The sequence below is a fragment of the Bubalus bubalis genome, chromosome 9 (assembly GCF_019923935.1).
Source record: "Bubalus bubalis isolate 160015118507 breed Murrah chromosome 9, NDDB_SH_1, whole genome shotgun sequence".
Classification (NCBI taxonomy): Eukaryota; Metazoa; Chordata; class Mammalia; order Artiodactyla; family Bovidae; genus Bubalus; species Bubalus bubalis.
In genome coordinates this window covers 104,196,296-104,219,302 of record NC_059165.1, presented here as the reverse complement: position 1 = coordinate 104,219,302, position 23,007 = coordinate 104,196,296, and the positions used below count along the sequence as shown (strand labels likewise).

The window sequence follows — 23,007 nt, the reverse complement described above, 5'->3', positions numbered from 1 at the left end:
GTGAGGGTTGGACCATAAAGAAAGCTGAGCACCAAAGAATTGATGCTTTTGAACTGTGGTGTTGGAGAAGACTCTTGAGAGTCCTTTGGACTACAAGGAGATCCAACAAGTCCGTCCTAAAGGAAATCAGTCCTGAATATTCATTGGAAGGACTAATGCTGAAGCTGAAGCTACAATACTTTGGCCACCTGATGCGAAGAACTGACTCGCTGGAAAAGACCCTGATGCTGGGAAAGATTGACGGCAGGAGGAGAAGGGGACGACAGAGAATGAGATGGTTGGATGGCATCACCGACTTGATGGGCATGAGTTTTGAGCAAGCTCCGGGAGTTGGTGATGGACAGGCAAGGCTGGCGTGCTGCAGTCCATGGGGTCGCAAAGAGTCAGACTCAACTGAGTAACTGAACTGATACCTATTAAACGCTAACCCCCCATTCTCACCTCTCCCCAGACCCTGGAAGCCCCATTCTACTTTCTGTCTCTGATTCTGGCCACTCTAAGTGCCTCATATGAATGAATGAAATACAGTACCTGCCTCTTTGTGATTGGCTTATCCCACTCAGCATCATGTCCTCAATGTTCATCCATGTGTTAGCATTTTTCAGAATTTCTTTCCTTTTCAAGGCTGAATAATGTTCTATTGTATGGATATACTGATGTTGGCAGGTGAGAGGATCTCAATCCTCATCTTTGGAGAAAGAATTACACAAAGAGAGTTTGTAAAGCAGGCATAGTTTATTGGAGCCACAGTACGTGCAAAGAAAACAAAGAAGCAGTTTATTTAGAGCAGAACCAAAGCAGAAATACACACCCAGAGAACGATGCAGGCATCCTCCTTGATGGGAAGTGTGCCAGAGAAGTGATTTAAGTCACTTACATGGGGGTAGTTTTTCCAGGTTTTTGTTTTCCTCTGGCCAGTCATGCTTCATTTCCCACATCTGTCCTGACCCAGGGCCCTTCCCGATACGCACGTGAATCTTATAACCACAATGGATTCCACCGAGGGGGTCTCTGGAAGCCTGACGGAGCAGAGGTTATGGGTTAATGCCTCCTCCCTTTATGACCCCCAGGAGCTGTTTTATGCATGTGTGGCTAGGGAGGACTTCTTGACCTCAAGAATGAGAGATGTGATCTTATCTCTTTACTCCAGCAGGGCTCAGCTCCTACCACTGACTTTTTTCCTTGAAATGTCAGGAGAAAACAAGCTCCAATTTACCCAGTTTGACAGACTTCATCTGCTCAGCCCAGGGGCCCATCTGCATCCTACCTCAATACCGCATTTTCTTGTTCATTTACCTGTCAGTGGACACTGGGTTGCTTTTACAGTTTGGCTGTTGTGAATGATACTGCTAGAAGCATGGGTGTGCAGATATCTCTTTGGGACCCTGCTTTCATTTCTTTGGGATGTATACCCAGAAGTGGAATTGCCGGATCATATGATAATTCTAGGGCTTCACTGGTGGCTCAGTGGTAAAGAAACTACTTACCAGTACAGGAGACACCAGTTCCATCCCTGGGTCAGGAAGATTCCCTGGAGAAGAAAATGGCAACCCACTCCAGTATTCTTGCCTAGCGGAGGAGCCTGGTGGGCTGCAGTCCTTGAGGTCGCAAAAAAAGCAAACATCACATAGTGACTTGACAACAACAACAACATGACAATTCTATGTCCCATTTTAATTTAGGGATCACCGTATTGTTTTCCGCAGTGGCTGTACTATTTTCCATTCCCACCAGCGGTGCGCCAGGGCTCCAGTTTCCCTGCGTCCTCACCAGTACTGGCTGTCTTCTGCTGTTGTGTTTTTGTGTTTCAGTAGCCGTCCTGATGGGCGTGGAGTAGGGGAACCACTCGATTTTGAAGAGGATGGATTACTCTTTCATCTTGAGTTGGGGCATTTCCCTTGCTGACAGTTCTGGTGTTTGTCCCTCTTGGCTCCCTGGTTTCCATCCGGTGGTTCTTCCGAGTTCATTTTTTTTTTTTTCATTCATTCATCCTCCAGCCCCGTCATCTCCCATTCAGGGTGCACTAGCAACAGCTGGGCTGGGGGATGGGGCGAGCAAGGGACAGGCTGCAGAGATGAGGGTAGACACAGAGGGAGGGCCTGGGAGTCTAGAAGCAGCCAGCTCATCCAAGAGTGGCGGTGCTAAGTGCTACTGGAAGTGCTGGGAGGCTTCCTCTGAGAAGACACCCGTGCGTTGAACGTTGAGAAGACTTCTCAATGAATACTGAGAGGACAACAAGTAAGACTTCATCCTGTAAAGAAAGGAAGTAGGAGCACTCTGCGTTCAGGACCTGGGTAACTGAGTGACTGAATGGGTTTGTGGGGTGTTTTCAGCTGCAAACAACATAGAAATGACTGAAAAAGGAATTCTGAACATCAGTTCACACCGCAGAGCTGAGGAGTCTCCAGGACTGGCCAGCCTGGGAGCCTGGCAATGCACTTGGGCCCCTGGTTCTTTCCCTTGGTCCCTGTGGACCTCCTCAGCACAGTGGCTGCTCTCCTTGTGGTAGCAAAATGGCTGCAGCTGCTCCGGGCATCACCTCATGTGCCCATTCCAAAGCCATTTGCAGACCTGGGGACTGGAATGCTCATGGCTGTGGCTGACTAGGGCTACAGAGGAGCCCAAGTGTCCAGGGTACCTGGTTGCTGGTTTTCCCTGGGATCTCTCAGCAAAACTGGGGATCTTTTGGGAAATGGTTATGGAGGAGCAACAAGGAAGGTCTTTCACACATGGTGGCTGGGGGGGACTTGACAGGCTCAGAAAAAGGTGCTTCCCAGGTGGGAGGGAGTTAACAGGGAAGATAGGCTGTATCATCAGGCCCTGCTGGGTGCCCACACTTCCATCAAGTGCTCACAACAGGGCAGACTGGGCCCTCGTGTCTTACAGAGAAGGAAGCAGAGTCTTGGGTGATGTGGGGAGTGTACCACAGTCCCTCAAGGGGCACAGGGGAGGTGACTTTGTTTTGGGACAGCCCGGCCTGTGGCTCTCTCAGCCTGTACTCCATCCTGTTTCAGGCTCACGGCCTTTGTCCTAAAGTCCTTCGCCCAGGCTCGCAGCTTCATCTTCATCGACCCTCTGGAGCTGGAGGCCGCCAAGGACTGGATTGTCCAGCAGCAGCAGGCAGACGGCTCCTTCCCGGCAGTGGGCAGGATTCTGAACAAGGACATTCAGGTCAGCAGCCTCTCAGCCTCCTCCGGGAGCCCTGGCCTTGTGCTGCTTGCTCCCTGGGTTTGTCTGCAGCCAATGGGGTTGGGAGGCTGTCGCCTCTGGTTGGGGTGAGACCCGCAAATCCTCTTACAGGGTGGGATCCACGGCACAGTCCCACTGACAGCCTACGTGGTGGCCGCGCTCTTGGAAGTGGACCCAGCCTCAGAGGTAAGTGCAGGGGGCCCGGGAGATGCTGGGCTGGAGGAGCGAGCAAGCAGTTTCCCATTGCCAGCCAGGCTGGCCATCTTCTGGCCATTTTCAGCTTCTATTTTTTCCTTGCTGTCCTCCTTCTGTTCATTAATGGGACATTTTCATGCTTTCCAATGGTCACAGTTCTTGTGACCTTACCACTTCTTGTGACTTAAGCAGATGCATGAGAGATTCTGGCGGTAGTCATGAGGGGCATGCATGTGTCCCTGAGTTTGAGCCTTCCCAGGACTGTCCATATCCCCCAGCCCCCATTTGGAGAATCATTTGAGGCTCAATCATTATCCTGGACAGTGACCTGTGGACTGGCTTTAGGAAGCCCGATACAAAATGCTGGATGGAACTTCCCTGGCGGTCCTGTAGTTAAAGACTCCATGCTCCCAGTGCAGGATCTTGGGCTTGATCCTTTGTTGGGAACTAAGATCCCACATGTTGTGCAGTGCAGCCAAAAAATTAAAAAAAAAAAAAAGTTTAACTTATGAATGCTTCAGGGGAGAAAGGTCTAGAACCTTTGGGGACAGTTAGTACTGGACCCAGCAGGGCTTAGATGTCCCAAGGAACTCCACAGGGTTGTTGTCACTTCTGTGAGGCTGTCCCAAGTGGGAGTGGCATGTTCCCTGCAGAGGGAGCTCCCAGGATAGACAGATCTCAGCCGCCAGGCTAGGGATTCCACCATTCCTCACATCTGTGCCAATGCTAAAACCTCTGATGATGAATTATGATTTTTGGCGCTTCTCAGATCTTTCTGCTTCACAATGCAGATTTGTAACTGCTGTGTTTAGAGTTTGCTGTGACCTAAGACCCTCCATGTCCCACATGCTCTGCCCAGAGGGCCCCTCACTTGCCATGTGTTAAGAGGTTGAATTGGGTTGCCCGAAACCCCAACCCCCTAAGTCAGCTCAGGCTGCTGTCACAAAATACCACAGACCAGGGGCTTAAACAACAGACCTTTATTTCTTTTTAAAAAAGTTTTTATTGGAGTGTAGTTGCTTTACTGTGCTGCGTTAGTTTCTACTGATCAGCAAAGTGAATCAGCTATACATACACATATGCATGCGTGCTAAGTTGCTTCAGTTGTGTCTGATTCTTCGCGACCCCGTGAACTGTAGGCCGCCAGGCTCCTCTGTTCATGGGATTCTCCAGGCAAGAGTACTGGATTGGGTTGCCATGCCATCCTCCAGGGGATCTTTGTGACCCAGGGATTGAACCCACGTCTCCTGCATTGGCAGGTCGGTTCTTTACCACTAGCGCCAACTGGGAAACCCACATGTACATATATCCCCTCTTTTTTGAATTTCCTTCCCATTTAGGTTACCAGAGCATTGAGTAGAGTTCCCTGTGCTCTATAGTAGGTTCTCATTAGTTATCTGTTTTATACATAATAGTGTGTATATGTCAATCCCAGCCTCCCAATTCATCCCCCCTTTTTCCCCCTTGGTCTCCATTCATTTGTTCTCTACACTGTGTCTCTGTTTCTGCCTTGCAAATAGGTTCATCTGCACCATTTTTCTAGACTCCACATATATGTGTTAACGTACAGTATTTGCTTTTGTCTTTCTGACTTACCCCGCTTTTTGTGACAGTCTCTAGGTAAATCCACGTGTCTGCAAATGGCACACTTTTGTTCCTTTTTAAGGCTGAGTGATATTCCATTGTATATATGTACCACATCTCCTTTATCTATTCCTCTCTAAGTGGACATTTAGATTGCTTCTGTCCTAGAGAAGACATTTATTTCTGATGGTTCTAGAGACTGGAAAGTCCAAGGTCGGTGTTCTGGTTGATTCAGTCTTTTTTTTCCAGTTCTGTTGTTAATGAGGGGTCTCTTCTTGACTTGGAGTCAGTCATCTCTTCTCTCTGTGTCTTCACGTGGCCTTTTCTTGGTGTCTGACCATGAAGAGAGGTGGGATGGGGTTGAGGGGAGAGAAGGAGAGAGAGAGAGAGACCACTGTGGTCTCCCTTATAAGCAGTCTAATTGATTATAGGGGCGCCACTTTCTTGCATGTGTGTGTTAGTCCATGGAAATCTCTAGGCAAGAATACTGGAGTGGGTATTCTTCCTGACCCAGGAATTGAACCGGGGTGTCCTGCACTGCAGGCAGATTCTTTACCAGCTGAGCTACCAGGGAAGCTCCACTCTCTTGGTCTCATCTAAACCTAATAATCTCCCAAAGCACTGGCCTGTCCCCCACTACCCTCTGCCGCAACCACTGGGGGTTAAGGCTTCAAGATACAAATCTGTGAAGGGGAGCTACAGATCCAGCCCCAAGACTCCAGAATGTGGTTGTGTTTGCAGACAAGGCCTTTATAGAGGTAGTTGTGTTGAAACACAGACTTTAGGGTGGGTACTGATCCAATATGCCTGGCATCCTGGGAAAAGGAGGACATTAGGGCACAGAGACCCTCACAGAAGGAAGACACCGTGGAGATACGGGGAGAAGATGGCCAGGAGAGAGGCCTGCAGCCGATCCTCTGCTCGTGGCCCTCAGAAGGAACCGACCTTGCCAACACATTGATCTCAGACTTCTGGCCTCCAGGTCCACAAGACAAGAAATGTCTACTTTAAAACAAACAAACAGTATTTACTCATTTATTTGGCTGCACTGGGTCTTAGTTTGTGGCACACAGGATCTTCAGTCCTCTTTGCAGCCTTTGGGATCTTTAACTGCTGCATGCAGACTCTTAGCTGCAGCATGGGCCCTAGTTCCCTGACCAGGGATCGAACCCGGGCCCCCTGCATTGGGAATGCGGAGTCTCAGCCACTGGACCACCAGGGAAGTCCTTAAATTCATGAATGTTTTGACTCATTCATTTTTCCATTTAACCTATATTACTGGGCAGCTTCTCTGAACTAAGGCCATCAGTGGACAATGAACTTGGTTTCTGTCCTCCAGCCACTCACACTGTGGGGCAGGAGCATGATCAGGGTTGGTGGGCTTCTCGGAGGAGGTGACAATTGAGGTGAGGCTTGGAGGATGAGGTGATCCTGAGCTGGGAGGTCTTAGAAGCCAGCCTGATGATAGTGTGGTATGGGGCAGGGCAGCCAGGGCTCTCCCTGCTTCCTCCTGAGTGTCTCTGAGTTGAATGGTGGTGCTCAGACTTCATTTGGAAAGAGTTGGCACCAACATATTAATAAAAGAAAGGGAATGGGGGGGGGTTTGAAAGCCGGGGCTGTAGGCAATCATACACCAGAAGTATACAAAGTGAGGGGCTGCAAGCCATCCAGTGGTTTCCCAGGCATGCCCCTGGGACTTTCGGGAGGATGGTCCGCATGGTGAAGGCTGAGCAGCCTTCCAGGGCTCCACTTCCCACCCTACTCCCACCCCACCCTGCAGGAGGAGAGGGGTGCCATTACCAAAGCCAGACACTTCCTGGAGTCCAGCGCATCCCTGGTTACGGACCCCTACAGCAGTGCCCTGACCGCCTACGCGCTGACCCTGCTCCGCAGCCCTGCAGCCCCCGCCGCTCTGCGAAAACTCCACAGCCTGGCCATCACCCAGGGTAGGTGCCCTTGCCCACCAGCCCAGCAGACACAGGAAGCAGCTCATGGGCACGTGCTTGAAACTAAGGAGGTGTCCTTGGCTCACTCTGTTTTGTTTACTCATTTATTTGTTGTTGTTGTTTAGTTGCTAAGTCGTGTCTGACTCTTTTGCTAACCCATGGGCTGTCACCCACCAGGCTCCTCTGTCCAGGGGATTTCCCCGGCAAGATTACTGGAGTGGCTTACCATTTCCGTCTCCAGGGGTCTTCCCCACACAGAGATTGAACCCTCCTCTCTGGCACTGGGAGGCAGATTCTTTACCACTGTGCCACCAGGGAAGTCCTGGTGTGTGTTAGTCTCTCAGTCGTGTCCGACTCTTTGCTACCTCATGGACTGTATCCCGCCAGGCTCCTCTGTCCATGGGATTCTCCAGGCAAAAATGCTGGAGTGGGTTGCCTTTCTCTTCTCCAGGGGACCTTCTTGACCCAGGGATCAAACCTGGGTCTCCTGCATTGCAGACTAATTCTTTATCGTCGGAACCACCAGGGAAGCCCTTACTCATTTATTACTCATTCATTATTGAATCTTCTAGTGACTTCATTTGATAAGGTGGCTTGAGCCTGAGCATCATTTTCTTCCCTAATGAAACAGAGGATGCTACCCCAGCCCCCAGTGGGAAGAGTGCTCAGGGATCCCTGGTAGAAGATCCCCCAGGCTTCTTAGAAACCATCCCCAGGCAGAGTGCTGGGGCAGGGGAGGGCTGCAGCCAGACCCCACCCTGTCCCCCGTTGCTGGGTGAGCCTCAGAAAGCCTCTTCCATCTGGTGGTGTCCATCTCCTCAACTACAAAGTGAATCCCCATTGTGTTTGGGGAGCCCCAGTCACCAAGCTGTGACTTCTTGGAATGTCTCCAAAATCAGTCCCCTCCCCCTGCCCCTTGGCCTTCCCCAGCAGCTGCACCGGGATCAAGCTTCCATCACCTTCTCTGCTTAAGAAGAAGAAAAAAAAATTATTTAAAAAGCAAAATTCTAAAACCACCCAATTGAATGATGGTGTCAATTTAGGACTAAATGCTCAAGATCTGAGGCCGGGAGGGCTGATTTTTCTGTGTTTTGAGGGCTTTTTATACCTCACATGAGCTTAGAATCCTTGGTGTCTTTGGAACTAGGGAGTGACTTCCTGGGCACCAAGGGAGGATAACCCCGGGCCTGCATCAGGGCCCCAGCCAGAAGGGAGACCATTGATTAAGGATGTCTACCAGCGATGCAGGAGAGTAGCCATTGATTAGTGATGTCTGTTGGGGGTTCAGAAAAGCAGCCATGGATTGGTAATGTCTGCCAGGGCTTCCTCTGTGGGCTCAGTGGTAAAGTATCTGCCTGCAGTGCCAGAGACGCAGGAGATGTGGGTTCAATCCCTGGGTCAGGAAGATCCCCTGGAGGAGAGCATGGCAACCCACTCCAATGTTCTTGCCTGGAGAATCCCATAGACAGAGGAGGCTGGTGGGCCACAGTCCATGGAGTCTCAAAGAGTCGGATGCGACTGAAGTGACTGAGCAGCAGCAGCAACCAGGGGTGCAGGAGGGGCTGGACTTAACCCTGTAGTTGCAGATCTGAGATGTAGCCCCAAGGCCCTTACTGTCTCCGCCATCTTTCCCTGGTGCCCTCTCCCACTGGGGTCCAGCCTTGATCTGTTCTGGCCTTGCAGATGGGGTGACCCACTGGAGCTTGACGGGTTCCCGGGATGTGGACAAGGATGTGTTCCTAAGTTTCAGTGACGGGGTCTATCAGACAGGTACGGGCCACCCCACCCCCAGCGCCTGCTTTGGGCACTGGGTCCTGGGTCCCAGCCGGCCTCTTCCACTGCAGTGGTCTCAGCCGAGGTGGAAATGACAGCTTATGCCCTGCTGACCTACACCCTCCTGGGAGACGTGGCCACCGCCCTGCCTGTGGTGAAGTGGCTGTCCCAGCAGCGGAACGCCCTCGGGGGCTTCTCTTCTACTCAGGTGTGCCAGGCAGAGCCAAAGGGAGGGCTCAGGTCTGGGTGGCCTAGGCTCGGGACTCAGAGCCCTCTGGGAAGTTACCCAGTGCTTCTAGTCTTAGGATGGCTCCTTACCTGCACCTCTGGGAGCATGAAGTCCAAGAGAGGATGGGAGGATGGGAGGATGTGGCTGAGGGATGGAGGCGGCAGGCTCTGGGATAGGGACCAGCCCCTCCTTTTGTGGAGATGCGCCCCAGCTTCCTGGGGTCCCCAACTCTGTGGGTGTCTACACCAGATCTGCTCTCCGTTCCAGCCACATGAGTCCCTGGCCACAGTGAGGGTCCATGGGACCCCCAGTTTGGGCCAGACCTCTGGCACAGGTGGAGACACCTTCTGGGGCTGACTTCGGTCTCCGGCTCTGTCCCCAGGACACCTGCGTGGCTCTGCAGGCCTTGGCAGAGTACGCCATCTTGTCCTACGCGGGCGGCGTCAACCTCACCGTCTCCCTGGCCTCCACCAACTTGGACTACCAGGAGACCTTCGAGCTGCACAGGGGCAACCAGAAGCTTCTGCAGATGGCTGCGGTGCGTGTTCCCAGGACCAGGGTTGGGGGGCAGGGCAGCGAGAGTGGCTCCTCCTCGCTGCCTGTCTGTCCCTGTGTGTCTGCAGGTGGGTAGAGGGGAACCGTAGCCTCTTCTCTCCCCAGATCCCCAGCCTCCCCACAGGGCTGTTTGTGAGCGCCAAGGGTGAAGGCTGCTGTCTGATGCAGGTGAGGCTTCGGGGAAAGGGGAGTGCTCCCAGGGGACACTGGAGGGCTCAGTACCCGGCCAGGCTGAGTGGGGTGGCTGTGTGTGTGAGAACCACCCTGAGACAGCCTGTCAGCCCCCTGAGATGTCACCCACTCTGGAGAAGGAAATGGCAACCCACTCCAGTATTGTTGCCTGGAGGATCCCATGGACAGAGGAGCCTGGCAGGCTACAGTCCATGGGCTAGCAAAAGAGTCAGACACGACTGAGTGACTAAACCACACCACCCCTGCCCAAGGCAGAACCCAAGGTAGATGGCACTGTGTCCCCTTGGGTGAAACTGCATCTGATTCTCATTTTGGTGGTCTCTGACCCTGAGCTCCACCCTCCACCATGGGACTTGCCTGGTGGCTCAAGTTTACTCTCCCAGCCAAGTCTGAATGCAGATGCCCAGCCCGGACTCAGCCTGGCCCTCCCTGAGGCCCCTGAGTCTGCAGGCTCAGGATTTAGTTGTGTTCTGGGTGGGGCAAACTGGTCTCCTGAGCTTTGGCCTGTGGTCAGAGGGCAAGTCAGCCAGGAGACCCTTGTAGCCTCAATTTCTCCATCTGAGAAATGGAGCCCAGACAACACAGTAGATAATAGGAGAGGGAGCCCAGTTTGCAGACACACCTGGGCTTGAGACATGGAAGAATGGGATGATGGTTGTACCTACACCATCAGGATTAAAGAGAATGACGACCATGCCCAGGACTGTCTCCAGTATCACTGACCTCATCGCTCTAGCTGTCCCCCACCTTCTCCTGTCCCTGTCTTTCCCCTCTCCACCCCCACGGCCCCTAAGCCTCTGTCCTCCCCCATCCCCCAGATTGATGTCACCTACAATGTGCCCGACCCGGTGGCCAAGCCATCCTTCCAGCTGCTTGTGAACCTCCAGGAGCCTGAGGCTGAGCAGCAGCGACCCCCCTCACCTGCCTCCTCAGCTGATGATGATGACCCAGCAGCTGACCAGCACCACCAGGAGTACCAGGTGACCCTGGAGGTGTGCACCAGGTAAGGCCTCCTGCCCCGCTGGCTGGCACCCCTACCTGGGTGATGTTCTGTAGAGTGATGCTCTCAGCTAGGAACGTCTGGGGGACTTACCTGGCCCCATAGATGTTTCCCCGACTAGAGCCAAAGTTGTGGCTGACCAGACCCCATGCTCCTTATTCTAATTACAAGACACACCTCAGCAACACCCATCAGGAAGCTATGAAGGACAAGATTTCTTACTCACAGGTCCTGGAGGGTACTTGACCCTCCTGGAGGTCACACAGTGAGGTCACCGGTAGAGAGATAGAGAGAAGTCATGAAACTGCGGTTCTACCTTTATTGAAATCTGAGGGGAGGGGTGTGCCTAGGGTTTTGTGGATTCACTCTTTATTGGTGAATTTAAAATATAAGAACAGTAATTGAGGTGCAGGAAGGGGAAGGCAGGGTGACCCAAATAGTCAGTTATTTAAATAACTCAGGGCTATTTTAGCCATCCCACATACTTTATGCAGAATCTTAACTCCCTGACCAGGGATCGAACCTGTGCCCCCCTGCAGTGGAAGCGCAGAGTCTTAACCATTGAGCCATCAGGGAAGTCCCTACCCAGGGCTTTCTGAAAGAGAGATATTCATGGGTGGGGGCAGCCTGTTTCCTTATTGGTTGCTGTGTTAGTAGCTGTCAATATCTTTATTCAAGATTAATGTCTTTGAAATGGATCCCTTTGCAATCAAAGGCTTATACTACAGATGATTTCTGAAATGAGTGAAATAAATGGAAGTGCTTCTGAATGGGTGCAGCAGACTCCAGTGGCAGATGGGGCTGGGAAGCACGGCTGTTTGTGGCCCTTACATGACCCACCCGCCCCAGGTGTGACCCTAGAACCAGTTCACAGAGGGTCCTCGGGAGGTGGGGGTGCACGCAGCTGCCCACAAAGGATGCTCATTGCCATGGCAATGATGGGGGAGCCCAAAGGTGGTTGGTAGCCATGAGCTGAAACCCATCAGAGCTGCCCAGGCACCTTCCTTAACCTTAACCCTTAACCCTCACAAGTCCAAGGTCGCCCCCAACTTGGGAGGTTCTGAAGAACAAGCCCAACTGGGCCCAAGCCCTAGAGTAGCAGGTCTCTGAACCATTTCTGGTTCGCAGTGAGACTTGGGGTGGTACCACTCAGCAGGGCTGTGACCACCATCCAATTGGGTGGAGGAACAAGAAGCAGCTGGACTGGCCCTGGCACATTCTCTGGGGACACCTCTGTTCCTTTCTCAGATGGGAAGAAACTAACCGTGTGCCAGCCAGGTATGGCATCTCTTAGGCCCCAGCTCCACAGAAGCCTCCTCTGCCCATCCCAGGGGTTTTGGTCATCCCGTCCCCTTGTGCCCACGGTCTGCAGGGCCCTCACTGAATACCAGCCTCCCTGTCACCAGTACCCAGCACAGGGAGGGCCTGGCACGAGGCAGGCCCTAGAGGCAGATTTACCCACTGCCTCCCCCACATCACAGAAGGGGAAGCGGGGCTGGCGCTGGCGAGCAGGCTGGGCTCCCTTGGCCCCACAGAGCCGTTTCCCACACCGGAGGCACATGGTGGTTGTCGTTCAGTCGCTCAGTCGTGTCTGACTCTTTGTGACCCTATGGATTGTAGCCAACCAGGATTTTCTGTCCATGGGATTCTCCGTCCATGGGATTCTCCAGGAAAGAATACTGGAGTGGGTTGACATTCCCTTCTTGAGGGGATTTTCCTGACCCAGGGATCAAACCCATACCTCCTGTGTCTCCTGCACTGGCAGGGAGAATATTTACCACCGCGCCACCCAGTCGATACCCCCCAGAGTTTGCTCAAACTCCTGTCCATTGAGTCGGTGATGCCATCCAACCATCTCAACCTCTGTCACCGTCTTCTCCTCTTGCCCTTAATCTTTCCCAGCATCAGGGACTTTTCCAATGAGTTGGCTCTTTGCATCAGGTGGCCAAAGTATTGGAGCTTCAGCTTCAGCATCAGTCCTTCCAATAAATATTCAGGGTTGATTTCCTTTAGGGTTGACCTGGGTCAGGCCAAGAACACTTGGCAAGGCCTTTTCTGTATGGTTTCAGTCTTTCAACTGTGAAATGGAGTGACCAATGACCCCGCCAAGGGTGTCTGTGCAACCAGACCCAGGGCAGGCTGGAGGGCTGTGGGGACAGAGCGGACCATACATTCCATTGAGAGGCTTGAGTTCAAGGGCCCCTCTTTGTCTCCTTTCATCGACAGGTGGCTGCATGCAGGGTCCTCCAACATGGCGGTCCTGGAGGTGCCCCTACTGTCAGGGTTCCGGGCGGACGTCGAGAGCCTGGAGCAGGTGAGGGGGCGCTGGTGGGCAGGGGCCGGGCAGGGTCTGTGGACCTGCCCTGGTTGCAGATTCCTAGCCCTTCATAAAATGGGGTTGTGCTTTTGTTTTTGCCTTACTTTCTCCCAGCAAAGTTGGTGCTCTGGCCATTTGCGGAGAGGCAGGTGGGGAGGGGTTGGGTCTCTCCCCAAGAAGGTGCTTGCACTTTGGGGATGACATGGGGTGCCAGGGAGTGCCTCCAGAGACTTGCCAGCACCCTCCACTTAAAGAGAGACCAGCCCCATTTTGCATGTGGGGGAGATGGTCACCAAGATGGGGAGCAGCCTTGCCAAGGAGGTCAGCAGTGTGGGGAGGGTGGAACACCCTGGATGGGGGTGCGGGGTGAATGGTGCAGGTGAGGCCTTGGCCTGGGACTGAGACTTGATCGGGGGAGACTGTGGCAGGGAAGTGGAGGCAGGCACTCAGGACAGTGATACCCAGCCTCCCTGGCCCAGCCCATGGGGACTTGCTGGATGCCTGTGGGCAAACTCCTCAGCCTCTGAGGCCTTGGCTCCTCATGGGTCCAGCCCACCTTGGGCCCTTGGAGATCAGAGGATGAGAGTATTGGGGTCAGAGGGGCTGGGCAGATCCTGACTCTGGCTTCCTTGCCAGCTGCTCCTTGACAAGCACGTGGCACTGAAGAGGTACGAGCTGGCTGGCCGCAGAGTGCTCTTCTACTTTGATGAGGTACTGCGGGCTGGGGTAGCGGTGGGCGGAGGCCTCCACAGCAGCCGCATTGGCGAGGGCATAGCTGCCATGGCCCGTTAATAGTTCTGGCAATGCTCTCATACCAAGAAAAAGAAACCGGAAGCGTCAATCCATGCAGAGTTGGCACGGCTGCCTGCTCTGTGCCCCAGCCAGCTTGCTTTGGTGGAAAAAGTTAGGAGGGGTGTGGAATAGTATCCAGGCATCAGAATGAAGCACTGACTTTCTGAGTCTCAAAAACACGCTGAGTTGAACAGACAGAAAGCAGATTGGTGGTTTCCAGGGTTGGGGGGATAAACAGTGGGTGCAAATGGGGATGCCGTTTCTTTTATTCTTTTTTTCTGGAGGATAAATGTTGTGTTGGTTTCTGCTGTACAAGGGAGTAAATCAGCTGTATGTATACATATATCCCCTCCCTCATGGACATCCCTCCCACCTTGCCCCCCATCCTACCCCTCTAGATCACTACAGAGAACTGAGCTGAGCTTCCCACTAGTATCTGCTGTAGACATGGTGGTGTGTTTATGTCAGTCCTGGTCTCCCAGTCCGTCCAGCCCTCCTCTTCCCGCTCTGTGTCTGCATGTCCATTCTCTACATCTGCATCTCTATCCTTGCCCTGCAAACAGGTTCATCTGTACCATTTTTCTAGATGGAAAAGTTCTACAGACAGTGGTTGCACACTGTCTTGCACAATTGCAAGATTGTGAATGTACACACACATACACACAGGGAGGAAGGGCACCTGGCTTGTGAGTGTGGGAGATGAAAGACCAGCTGAGACCCTTCCCACGTGGGTGGAAGGACCCACAAAATCGAAATAAGATCGGGTTTCTATTTCACGGCTCCCGGGCACCCCGCAATCAACCAGTTCCGCATTCACACTTTGGGGCATCATAGAGCACAGAGACCGAAGCTCAGTCTCCAGCCCTAGTGGGCCCAGCCAAGCTTGAGCCTGCCCGCTGCCCCTGCAGATCCCCAGCCGGTGTTTGACGTGCGTGCAGTTCCGGGCGCTCCGGGAGCACGTCGTGGGCAGGACGTCGGCGCTGCCCATCTTGGTGTACGACTACTATGAGCCTGGTAGGCCCACGTCCGCCACCCGCAACCCCAGCTCGGTCCCTCACCCTGTCACCCATCACCTGGTCACCCTTCTCCCTTGGTCCCGCAGCCTTCGAGGCCACGCGCTTCTACAATGTCAGCGCGCGCAGCCCGCTCGCCCGGGAGCTGTGCGCGGGGCCTGCGTGCAACGAAGTGGAGCGCGCTCTGGCCCAGGGCCCCGGTGAGTGCGCGAGGCCACTGCCCTTTCCGAGCACCCGCCACCCCAACACGACCCGTGGGCCTGTGGGAGGGCTGCCCATTTGGAGGGAGTCGTCAGGCGGGGGAGCGTACAGCGTGGTAAAACGAGGAAGGCCCTGCTCGGTCAAGGGCGCGCGTCCTGAGCCGAGGGGGTTGAAGTGCGCAGGCAGGGTGGAGGAAGCAGGGATTCGAGGGGTGGGAGTGAGCAGAGGAAGGGGGCGGGGTCCTAGCTGGATGAGGGCGGGGCCCATCGAGGTGGGGCGGGCAGTGAAGAGGTGGGGCCTGGAGGGGCGGGTGTGGGCCGTGATGAGGGGGCGGGACCCAGCCTGGTGGGGATGGCAGTGAGGAGGGGCGGGGCCTAGAGGGGTGGGTGTGGGCAGGGGTGAGGCGGCGGAGCCAAGAGAGAGTGGACAATGATGAGGGCGGGGTCTAGCGGGGTGGGCGGGACGGGCATAGAAGCCCGAGGCCCGGAAGGGAGGCCTCGCCTCCCCTCCCCCACAAGGCAGATCCAGGGAACCTAAGCCGTTAGCTCAGACTGGCGGCAGCGAAGGGCGGAGTGGAGTTACTGGGAACCCTTTTCTTTATTTTCCAAACTTCTTGAAATGAATTTAGATTGCATTTAGTTCAAAAGTTTTATTTTTAAATTTTGTTTTCATAAATACTAGGCAGATACTCGCGTGAAATTCCACCAGGTCAGGGCTCAGGGCTTCCCGGGCACTGTCTCCACTTTGTGGAGCGTGGTTCTGGCCCCTAGGGACTTCTCCATCCCAGGCCCAGGCAGAGGCGAGGGCCTAGTGGGGAGCTTGGAGTTCCCAGGCCCCTGACAGCTTCGCCTCGCCCGCCAGGCTGGTCCCCTGAAGAGCGAGGTCCCGTGGCCGTTCCGGAGGAGGGGGTGACAGTCAAGCGCTGTGGCTGCGCCCGCGCCTGCAGCATCAGCGGGGAGCCGGTGTGTGGCTCCGACGGCGTTGTCTACGCCAGCGCCTGCCACCTGCAGGAGGCCTCCTGCCGCCGCCGCGTGAGATTGGAGCCCGCGCCCCCTGGCCACTGCGCGCTTGGTGAGGACCCACCCCACGGCCGGCCTCGGGGCTCCACCTCGTCCCGGAATGTATCACTCCATCTTCTCCATCATGCCATCTCCTCTCATCACCTCTTTGCGTCTGGGTCCGTTTGCACTGGGCTTCCTTGGTGGCTCAGCGGTAGAGTTTGCCTGCAATGCAGGAGACACGTTTTTGATCCCTGGGTGGGGAAGATCCCCTGGAGGAGGAAATGGTAACCCACTCCAGTGTTCTTGCCTGGAAAATCTCATGTTGGGCTACAGTCCATGGGGTTACAAGTCTTAGCAACAAGAACCCTTTGCATCTCCTCTGTCTTGGTCAGTCTCTCTCCAGCCCCATCCCAACTTGGTGCTTTTCTGAGTCTCCCCATCTCTGATTTCTGTGTCCTCTTCCCCACCTTGTGACCTCACCTCCTATCTGTTGCTCTGGGCCACACATCCTTCCTCAAGCCCCCTGGGCTGTTGGTCATTCAGATCCTCTCTCTCCAGTGCCTTCCCTACTGACTCAGTCCTTCCTTCCAGAGCAGCCGACACCAGCCTTGGCCTTGTACAGCTATGAGTATGACTTGGGTCCCCTGGACACCGGGCACCTGGCAGCTGGCCATGAGTTGGTGGACTTGGATAAGGAAGCAGAGGACAGGTGAGAGCTGAATCTGCCCCCAGTCTCCCTCCACTGTGGAATCCGGCAGGAAGTGGGAGCTACTGATGGAGGGTCGACCTGCAAGGTTTTGGGAGATGAGGTGGATAACCTGTTCTCCCTTGACCTGCATCCACTCAATGCATATCAGAGAGCAGCCTATATGTATAAGGTGAGCTTAAGAAGCCCTCCCAAGGACTGGACCTCAGGACAGACCTGTCCCTGAGACCCACTCACCCTTTTAAATAACTTATTCATGACGCAAGGAATGTGTTTTTCAAGAGGGGGTGCTATGGAGTCTTGCAGTGGGGTTGAAATTGTACCCAACTGGCTCAGAGGGTAAAGAATCTGCCTGCAATGCAGGAGACCTGGGTTCAATCCCTGGGTGGGGAAGATCCCCTGGAGAAGGGAATGGCAACCACTCCAGTATTCTTGCCTGGAGAATCCCATGGACAGAGGAGCCTGGAAGTCTACAGCCCACGGGGTCAAGAAGAATTGGACTCGACTAAGCAAAGCAACTAAGCACACACACCTAATTAAAAAAAAAAAAAAAGGTGGGGGGTGAAATTTATAGCCAAGGAGCACTTCCCTGGTAGCCCAGCTGGTAAAGAATCTGCCTGCAATGCAGGAGACTCTGGTTTAATTCCTGGGTCGAGAAGATCCCCTGGAGAAGGGATAGGCTATGCACTCCAGTATTCTTGGGCTTCCTTGGTGGCTCAGCTGATGAATCTGCCTGCAATGTGGGAGACCTGGGTTTGATCCCTGGGTTGGGAAGATCCCCTGGAGGAGGGCATGGCAACCCACTCTAGTATTCTTGCCTGGAGAATCCCCATGGACAGAGCAGTCGGGTAGGCTACAGTCCATGAGGTTGCAAAGAGTCAGACATGACTGAGCATAGTAAGCATAGCCAAGGAGTGGGGAAGGGGAGTCAGTAGATGGAAAATTACTGAGAGGAAACAATAGGGGGTGGAGCGGGGATATTCTAGCTAAAGAGACTGAACCTTATTCTTGCTGATGGCAGGCCAGGTTGATTGAGAGATCATGAGAGATGGGGAGGAGCAGGGCAGGATGAAGGAGCCAATCAGATATCAAGAGGGATCAATATGGAGGATATGGGTTTCTGGCTAAATTGATACATTAGCCAGATTCTTGCTCCAGCTGGACAGTGTCAAGATGAACACGGAAGCCTGGAATTTGAGACTGGGGTGACAAAGAGCTCAGAGGAGCCCAAGTGGAGTTTGGTCAGGGAGAGAATCTTTGTTCCCCTGAGGGAAGGATGGAGAAAATGTCACCAGAGAGCTCTGTGTGGGGCGGCTGGGAAGGGGCTTCCTGGAGGAGGCAAATCTTGCGGTTTGAGCCAACTCAACTCAAGTGGTTTAAACAATAGGTTGATCTATCAGCTTAGGTAAGTGCCAGGTCCTGGAGGCTGGCTGCACTGGCAAGCCTCAGAGCCCTGCCGTCCTGGGTGGTAAGGGCCTCTCCACCCCGTGCTGGTGGCAAAGGCTGGTTTATATTCCCACTCAGCAAACCAGTAGGAAAACTTTTCTACCAGCACTCGCCATAGTCCTGGAGACTTGAGGGTGTGCCATCTTGCACTAGGCACCGGGTTTGGTTCACACGCATGTAATTACTGGTGGAGCGGGTTTAGGGTTAGTGCTGCAGTGTTTTGTTTCGCTTTCCCTTCCGTGCCCTCTTCCCCCGCCTCTCCCACTTCACACACCCTACCTCTCTTTTCTCCGTCCTAATCAAATTTCTTTAAACAAAATTTTTTCATTCATTTATTTGGCAACGTTGGGTTTTAGTTACAGCTCTTTCATTGCAGAGCATGGAAGCTCTTCAAGCTCCAGTTGTGGCTTGAAGGCTCAGTAGTTGTGGCCCTCGGGCTTCAGTATTTATGGCATATGGACTCTTTAGTGATGGGTGGGGAGAAGGCGATGGCACCCCACTCCAGTACTCTTGCCTGGAAGATCCCATGGACGGAGGAGCCTGGTAGGCTGCGGTCCATGGGGTTGCGAAGAGTTGAACACGACTGGGCGACTTCACTTTCACTTTTCACTTTCATGCATTGGAGAAGGAAATGGCAACCCACTCCAGTATTCTTGCCTGGAGAATCCCCAGGATGGGGAAACCTGGTAGGCTGCCGTCTATGGGGTCGTGCAGAGTCGGACACGACTGAAGCGACGCAGCAGCGGTGGTGGGTGATGTGTGGGCCTAGTTGCTCCGCAGCCTGTGGAATCTTAGTTCCCTAAACAGGTATCGAAGCCGTGTCCCCTGCGTTGCCAGGCAGATTCTTAACCACTGGACCACCCGGGAAGTCCGCTTCATGCCCTCTTTTGGATTAATTGAATATCTTTTAGAATTCCACTTTATTCAGTTATCGTGGTAGCTCTGAGGAACCAAACTATATATATCTTTAAACTTTCCACAGCCTACTCGGTGGGAGTGTGGTAACCACTTCGCCAAAGCGTAGCAACTTTGAAGCTGGTCATGTCCGTGTGTTGACCCTCCCGTCCCTCATGCTGTAATTGCCATATGCAAAGTGGTGACTCAGTGGTAAAGAATCCACCTATCAATGCAGGAAATGCGGGTTCCATCCCTGGGTGGGGAAAATCCTCGGGAGAAGGAAATGGCAACCCACTCCACTATTCTTGCCTGGAGAATTCCACGGACAGAGAAGCCTGGAGGGCTGCAGTCCATGGGGTCGCAAAAGATTCGGACACGACTTAGCGACTGAATGACAACACCTTTAAAGTCTCCCAGGTGTTGCCCATTCTTTCCAGTGTCTTCTGAGACAGATCTGCTTTTATTTTCATTATGGAAGGGGAGATTTTTATTAAACTTGAAAATTTGAAGCCACTGTAGGCTCACAGGCAGTTGTAAGAAACAAGAGAGAGAGCTTTAGGTGCCCTTCATTCAGTTCCCCTCATTGGTAACATGGCCAAGAATTCGAGTTACAGTGTTATACCAGGAAACTGACATCAGTACAGTCTGCCCTTCTCACTCATTTCACCACATTTACGTGTACTCGGTGGCTGTTGAGTCTGCAGTTCCCGCACAAGTGAAAGTGAAAGTCACTCAGTCATGTCCGACTCTTTGCCACCCCATGGACTATACAGTCCATGGAATTCTCTAGGCCAGAACACTGGAGTGGGTAGCCTTTCCCTTCTCCAGGGGATCCTCCCAACCCAGGGATCGAACCCAGGTCTGCTTCATTTCAGGCTGATTCTTTACCAGCTGAGCCACAGGAGAAGCCCAAGAACACTGGAGTGGGTAGCCTATCCCTTCTCCAGAGGATTTTCCCGACCCAGGAATCAAACCAGGGTCTCCTGCATTGCAGGCAGATTCTTGACCAGTTGAGCCATGGGGAAGCCCCTTTCAGCACTTGTAGCTTTTTGTAATCATGACTGCAGTCAAGCTCCTGGACAGCCCATCACCTCAGGGATCCCTCTAGCTGCTGTTTTATAGCCACATCCACCTTGCTTTCCCCCTAGCCATTCATCTGTCCTCCCACCCTATAATTTTGTCACTTCAGGGCTGTTGTAAACAGAATCACGGGGCACGTGACCTTTCGAGACTGGCTTTTTCTCACTCAATAGAGTGAGTGAGAAAAGTGAGCTACTCACAGCGCCATCCATGGCTGGTGTCGGATCAGTAGTTCCTGGCTTCTCATAGCCGATCGAGTTCCACGGATACGTTCTCCATTTGAACGGTGGTGCCACGCAAGCTACGCTCACTCTTACCAAAAGTGAGCACCCCATCCCACCACTGTGAGGGGCCTGGCTGGACCATGTACCCCCACCCCTGTTTCAGGGGGGTGCTCCTGTCTCAGTGGGTGGAAGCAGCCATCCTGAGGGCCCCTTGGCGGCCAGTGCGCGGGAGGGGTCCGCAGCCCCTCCCCCAAGGCCTGCAGCCCACAGGCATCTTCCCTTCTCTCCTATCAGTCAGAGTGGCTTCTCCTCCTAAAACTCCAAGCTGGAAGATGTGATCAGGCCGTGATTTCTACCTGCCGAAAGAGGGCGACAGGAGACTTGACTGTCTAGGGGCTGGTAGACCCCACCCCAGGTGACCCCTGCTTCCAGTCAAACCCGATAAGTGGACTGGCAGAGACCTGCCCTGATGGATGGTGGGCCTCCCGGGGGCCCAGCCCCCACCTCAACAGGGAGGACGGTCAGTGGGGTGGCTGGAGGCCCCTTCCCCCTCCTCCCCAGCTGCAGCTGGAACTCCAGGCGCCCCACCCCGTAACCCACAGACTGGGTAGCTGGAGGAGCTCTCACAGCCTGACACGCTGCTCCCCAGAGAAGGGACATCTCTGGGAAGGACTTGTGGCCAAAGGCCTGTTTCTGAGGGGACACAACTCTGGCCAAGTCTCGGACACAGCGTCAGCACCTTGGAAACAAAACAGGCCCCTCTTCTCCAAAATGCAGAAGTCCCAGCCTCCCTTTGGGCCACCCAAGCTGCTGAGCCCCAGGACCCGAACCCCAAGTTGCCCCAGATCTGTCACAGCCCCTGCAGCCCCATCTAGCCTCAGGGGCCCCCTGAATGTTTGGTCTGGATGGCACCAGGCTCTGTGGGGAAGTTCTGGGCTCTAAGAAGATGCACTTTCATCTTCCTGCTTCTGGACCTCACCGCCCCTTGAACCCCTGCTCTCCTGGGGCCCCAGCTGGAGGATTGTCACCCCCACTAGCAACCTGGGGGGGTGTCCCAGCTCCGGACCAACCAAAGCCATGCGTGCAGACCTGCCTCTGAGCTGCTCCTCCCCTGTGTTGGCCTGTCTTCTCCCTCCGCGCTGGTATTTATTTCAGCCCACACAGCTCATCTCGGGACAGCATGGAGACCCTGAAGGGGCGGCCCAGCCTGGGGGTCCCCGACATGCAGTGCTGATCCCTGACCCCACCAGCCTACAAGGTTACAGTTCCCTTGGCCAAGGCCTTGTTGCCCACTTGCCATGGAGGCTGCTGGTGTAATAAAAGCTCATTTCCTTCAAGTCCCTGGCAGGCTTGAACCTCCTGTGGGCTGGGGAGGCTGAGGGGCAGCTCCAGGGGCTGAAGCCGCCTCTCATCTGGCCCTTTGCTTCCATCCCTTCATCCACAGCCCCGCCTTTCCAAGGAGGATGGGAGGAGACTTTGGAACACCTGAACCCCAAGATAATCATAAATTCAGTGCATTTGTAAAGAATCATTCCAATATGGGGGCTTAGAACCCACCTGTCAATACAGGAGACGTGGGTTCCATCCTTGGGTCAGGAAGATCCCCTGGAGAAGGACATGATAACCCTCTCCAGGATTCTTGTCTGGGAAATCCCATGGACAAAGAAGCCTGGTGGGCTACAGTCCATGGGGTGGCAAAGAATGGGACACGACTGAGCGACTAAACAACAGCAACAGAGGGAGGTCTCACATACACTTTCACCCAACTTCCCCAATGGTAACATCTTGGGATGCTCCAGTACGTCATCACACCAGGTTAGTGACACGATATGCTTCATTGACGTTACTCACACAGCCCCAGGCTCCCTCTTATGTGGGCGAGCATGTGTGTGTGTCCTGGGGCTGGTCACTCTTCCCCAGACCTGAGACAGGAACTCAATGGGGAGCCCAGAAATGGTGCCCATTCCCGCTGCCTCTGGGGATGGCTTGCTTACCCCCACAGCTGATGGCTCAGTGGCTCCCGACACCGTGCCCCGTGCTGCCCACCCGGGTGGGGAGCAGCAGGTTGTGTGTGTGTGTGTGTGTGTGTGTGTGTGTGGGGCTGCGGTCGCCCCTCCGCACGTGGTATCCCCCAACTCAATTCAAAGCAGCCTTCAAGTGGCTGGGGGTAGGGTTTGCAGAACTGCAGCTCCCTGAGCCTGGGTGCACACCCTAAATCTTACTCCTATTGCCCACCCACCCGCTCCACTGGGGAGCTGACAGAGAGGAATCAGACCACAGGTGAGGAGCAGGAGGTGATGTCTGGTAACCAGGGTCACAGCAGGAGGCTGAACCCCGTGGCTCCCAGTGATGAGTTGCACCAGGCTTTGGGGGACTGAGGTGGGAGCCTCAGAGCCATAAAGCCCATCCCAAAGCTGGAGCCTGGCTTCTGGGGATGAGAAGGACCGCCAACAGGGCTCCCAGCCGCTTTGGCCCCCAGGGGTGTCAGGGGCCCAAGCCTCCTCTTGGGTGGGATCCTACAGCAGGTCTTAAGGCAGCATCCCTACCTTGGACTCAGTCACAAGGGAGCTGGTCAGACCCAGAAGCCTATGTTGAATCCCCGTCTTTTCCTGGGGCTTCCATAACTGAGTACCACAAACCAGGTGGCTTCAAACAACAGAAGTTTAT

General features: G+C 54.1%; 1 protein-coding gene across 1 annotated transcript in view; it reads left to right on the top strand.

Moving 5' to 3' along the window:
• The window catches only part of CPAMD8 (C3 and PZP like alpha-2-macroglobulin domain containing 8), a 95,952-nt gene extending 78,686 nt beyond the window's left edge, over positions 1-17,266 (top strand). The window contains exons 28-42 of the mRNA XM_025293781.3: positions 3,015-3,171; positions 3,301-3,375; positions 6,749-6,914; positions 8,598-8,684; positions 8,759-8,895; positions 9,299-9,454; positions 9,577-9,639; positions 10,482-10,666; positions 12,890-12,977; positions 13,617-13,691; positions 14,681-14,786; positions 14,875-14,985; positions 15,848-16,057; positions 16,579-16,696; positions 17,057-17,266. Of these exons, the coding sequence (XP_025149566.3) occupies positions 3,015-3,171; positions 3,301-3,375; positions 6,749-6,914; positions 8,598-8,684; positions 8,759-8,895; positions 9,299-9,454; positions 9,577-9,639; positions 10,482-10,666; positions 12,890-12,977; positions 13,617-13,691; positions 14,681-14,786; positions 14,875-14,985; positions 15,848-16,057; positions 16,579-16,696; positions 17,057-17,258 (1,936 nt within the window). The 3' untranslated portion in view covers positions 17,259-17,266. The remainder of the gene's footprint in view (positions 1-3,014; positions 3,172-3,300; positions 3,376-6,748; positions 6,915-8,597; positions 8,685-8,758; positions 8,896-9,298; positions 9,455-9,576; positions 9,640-10,481; positions 10,667-12,889; positions 12,978-13,616; positions 13,692-14,680; positions 14,787-14,874; positions 14,986-15,847; positions 16,058-16,578; positions 16,697-17,056) is intronic.
• The last annotated feature ends 5,741 nt before the right edge of the window (positions 17,267-23,007 follow it).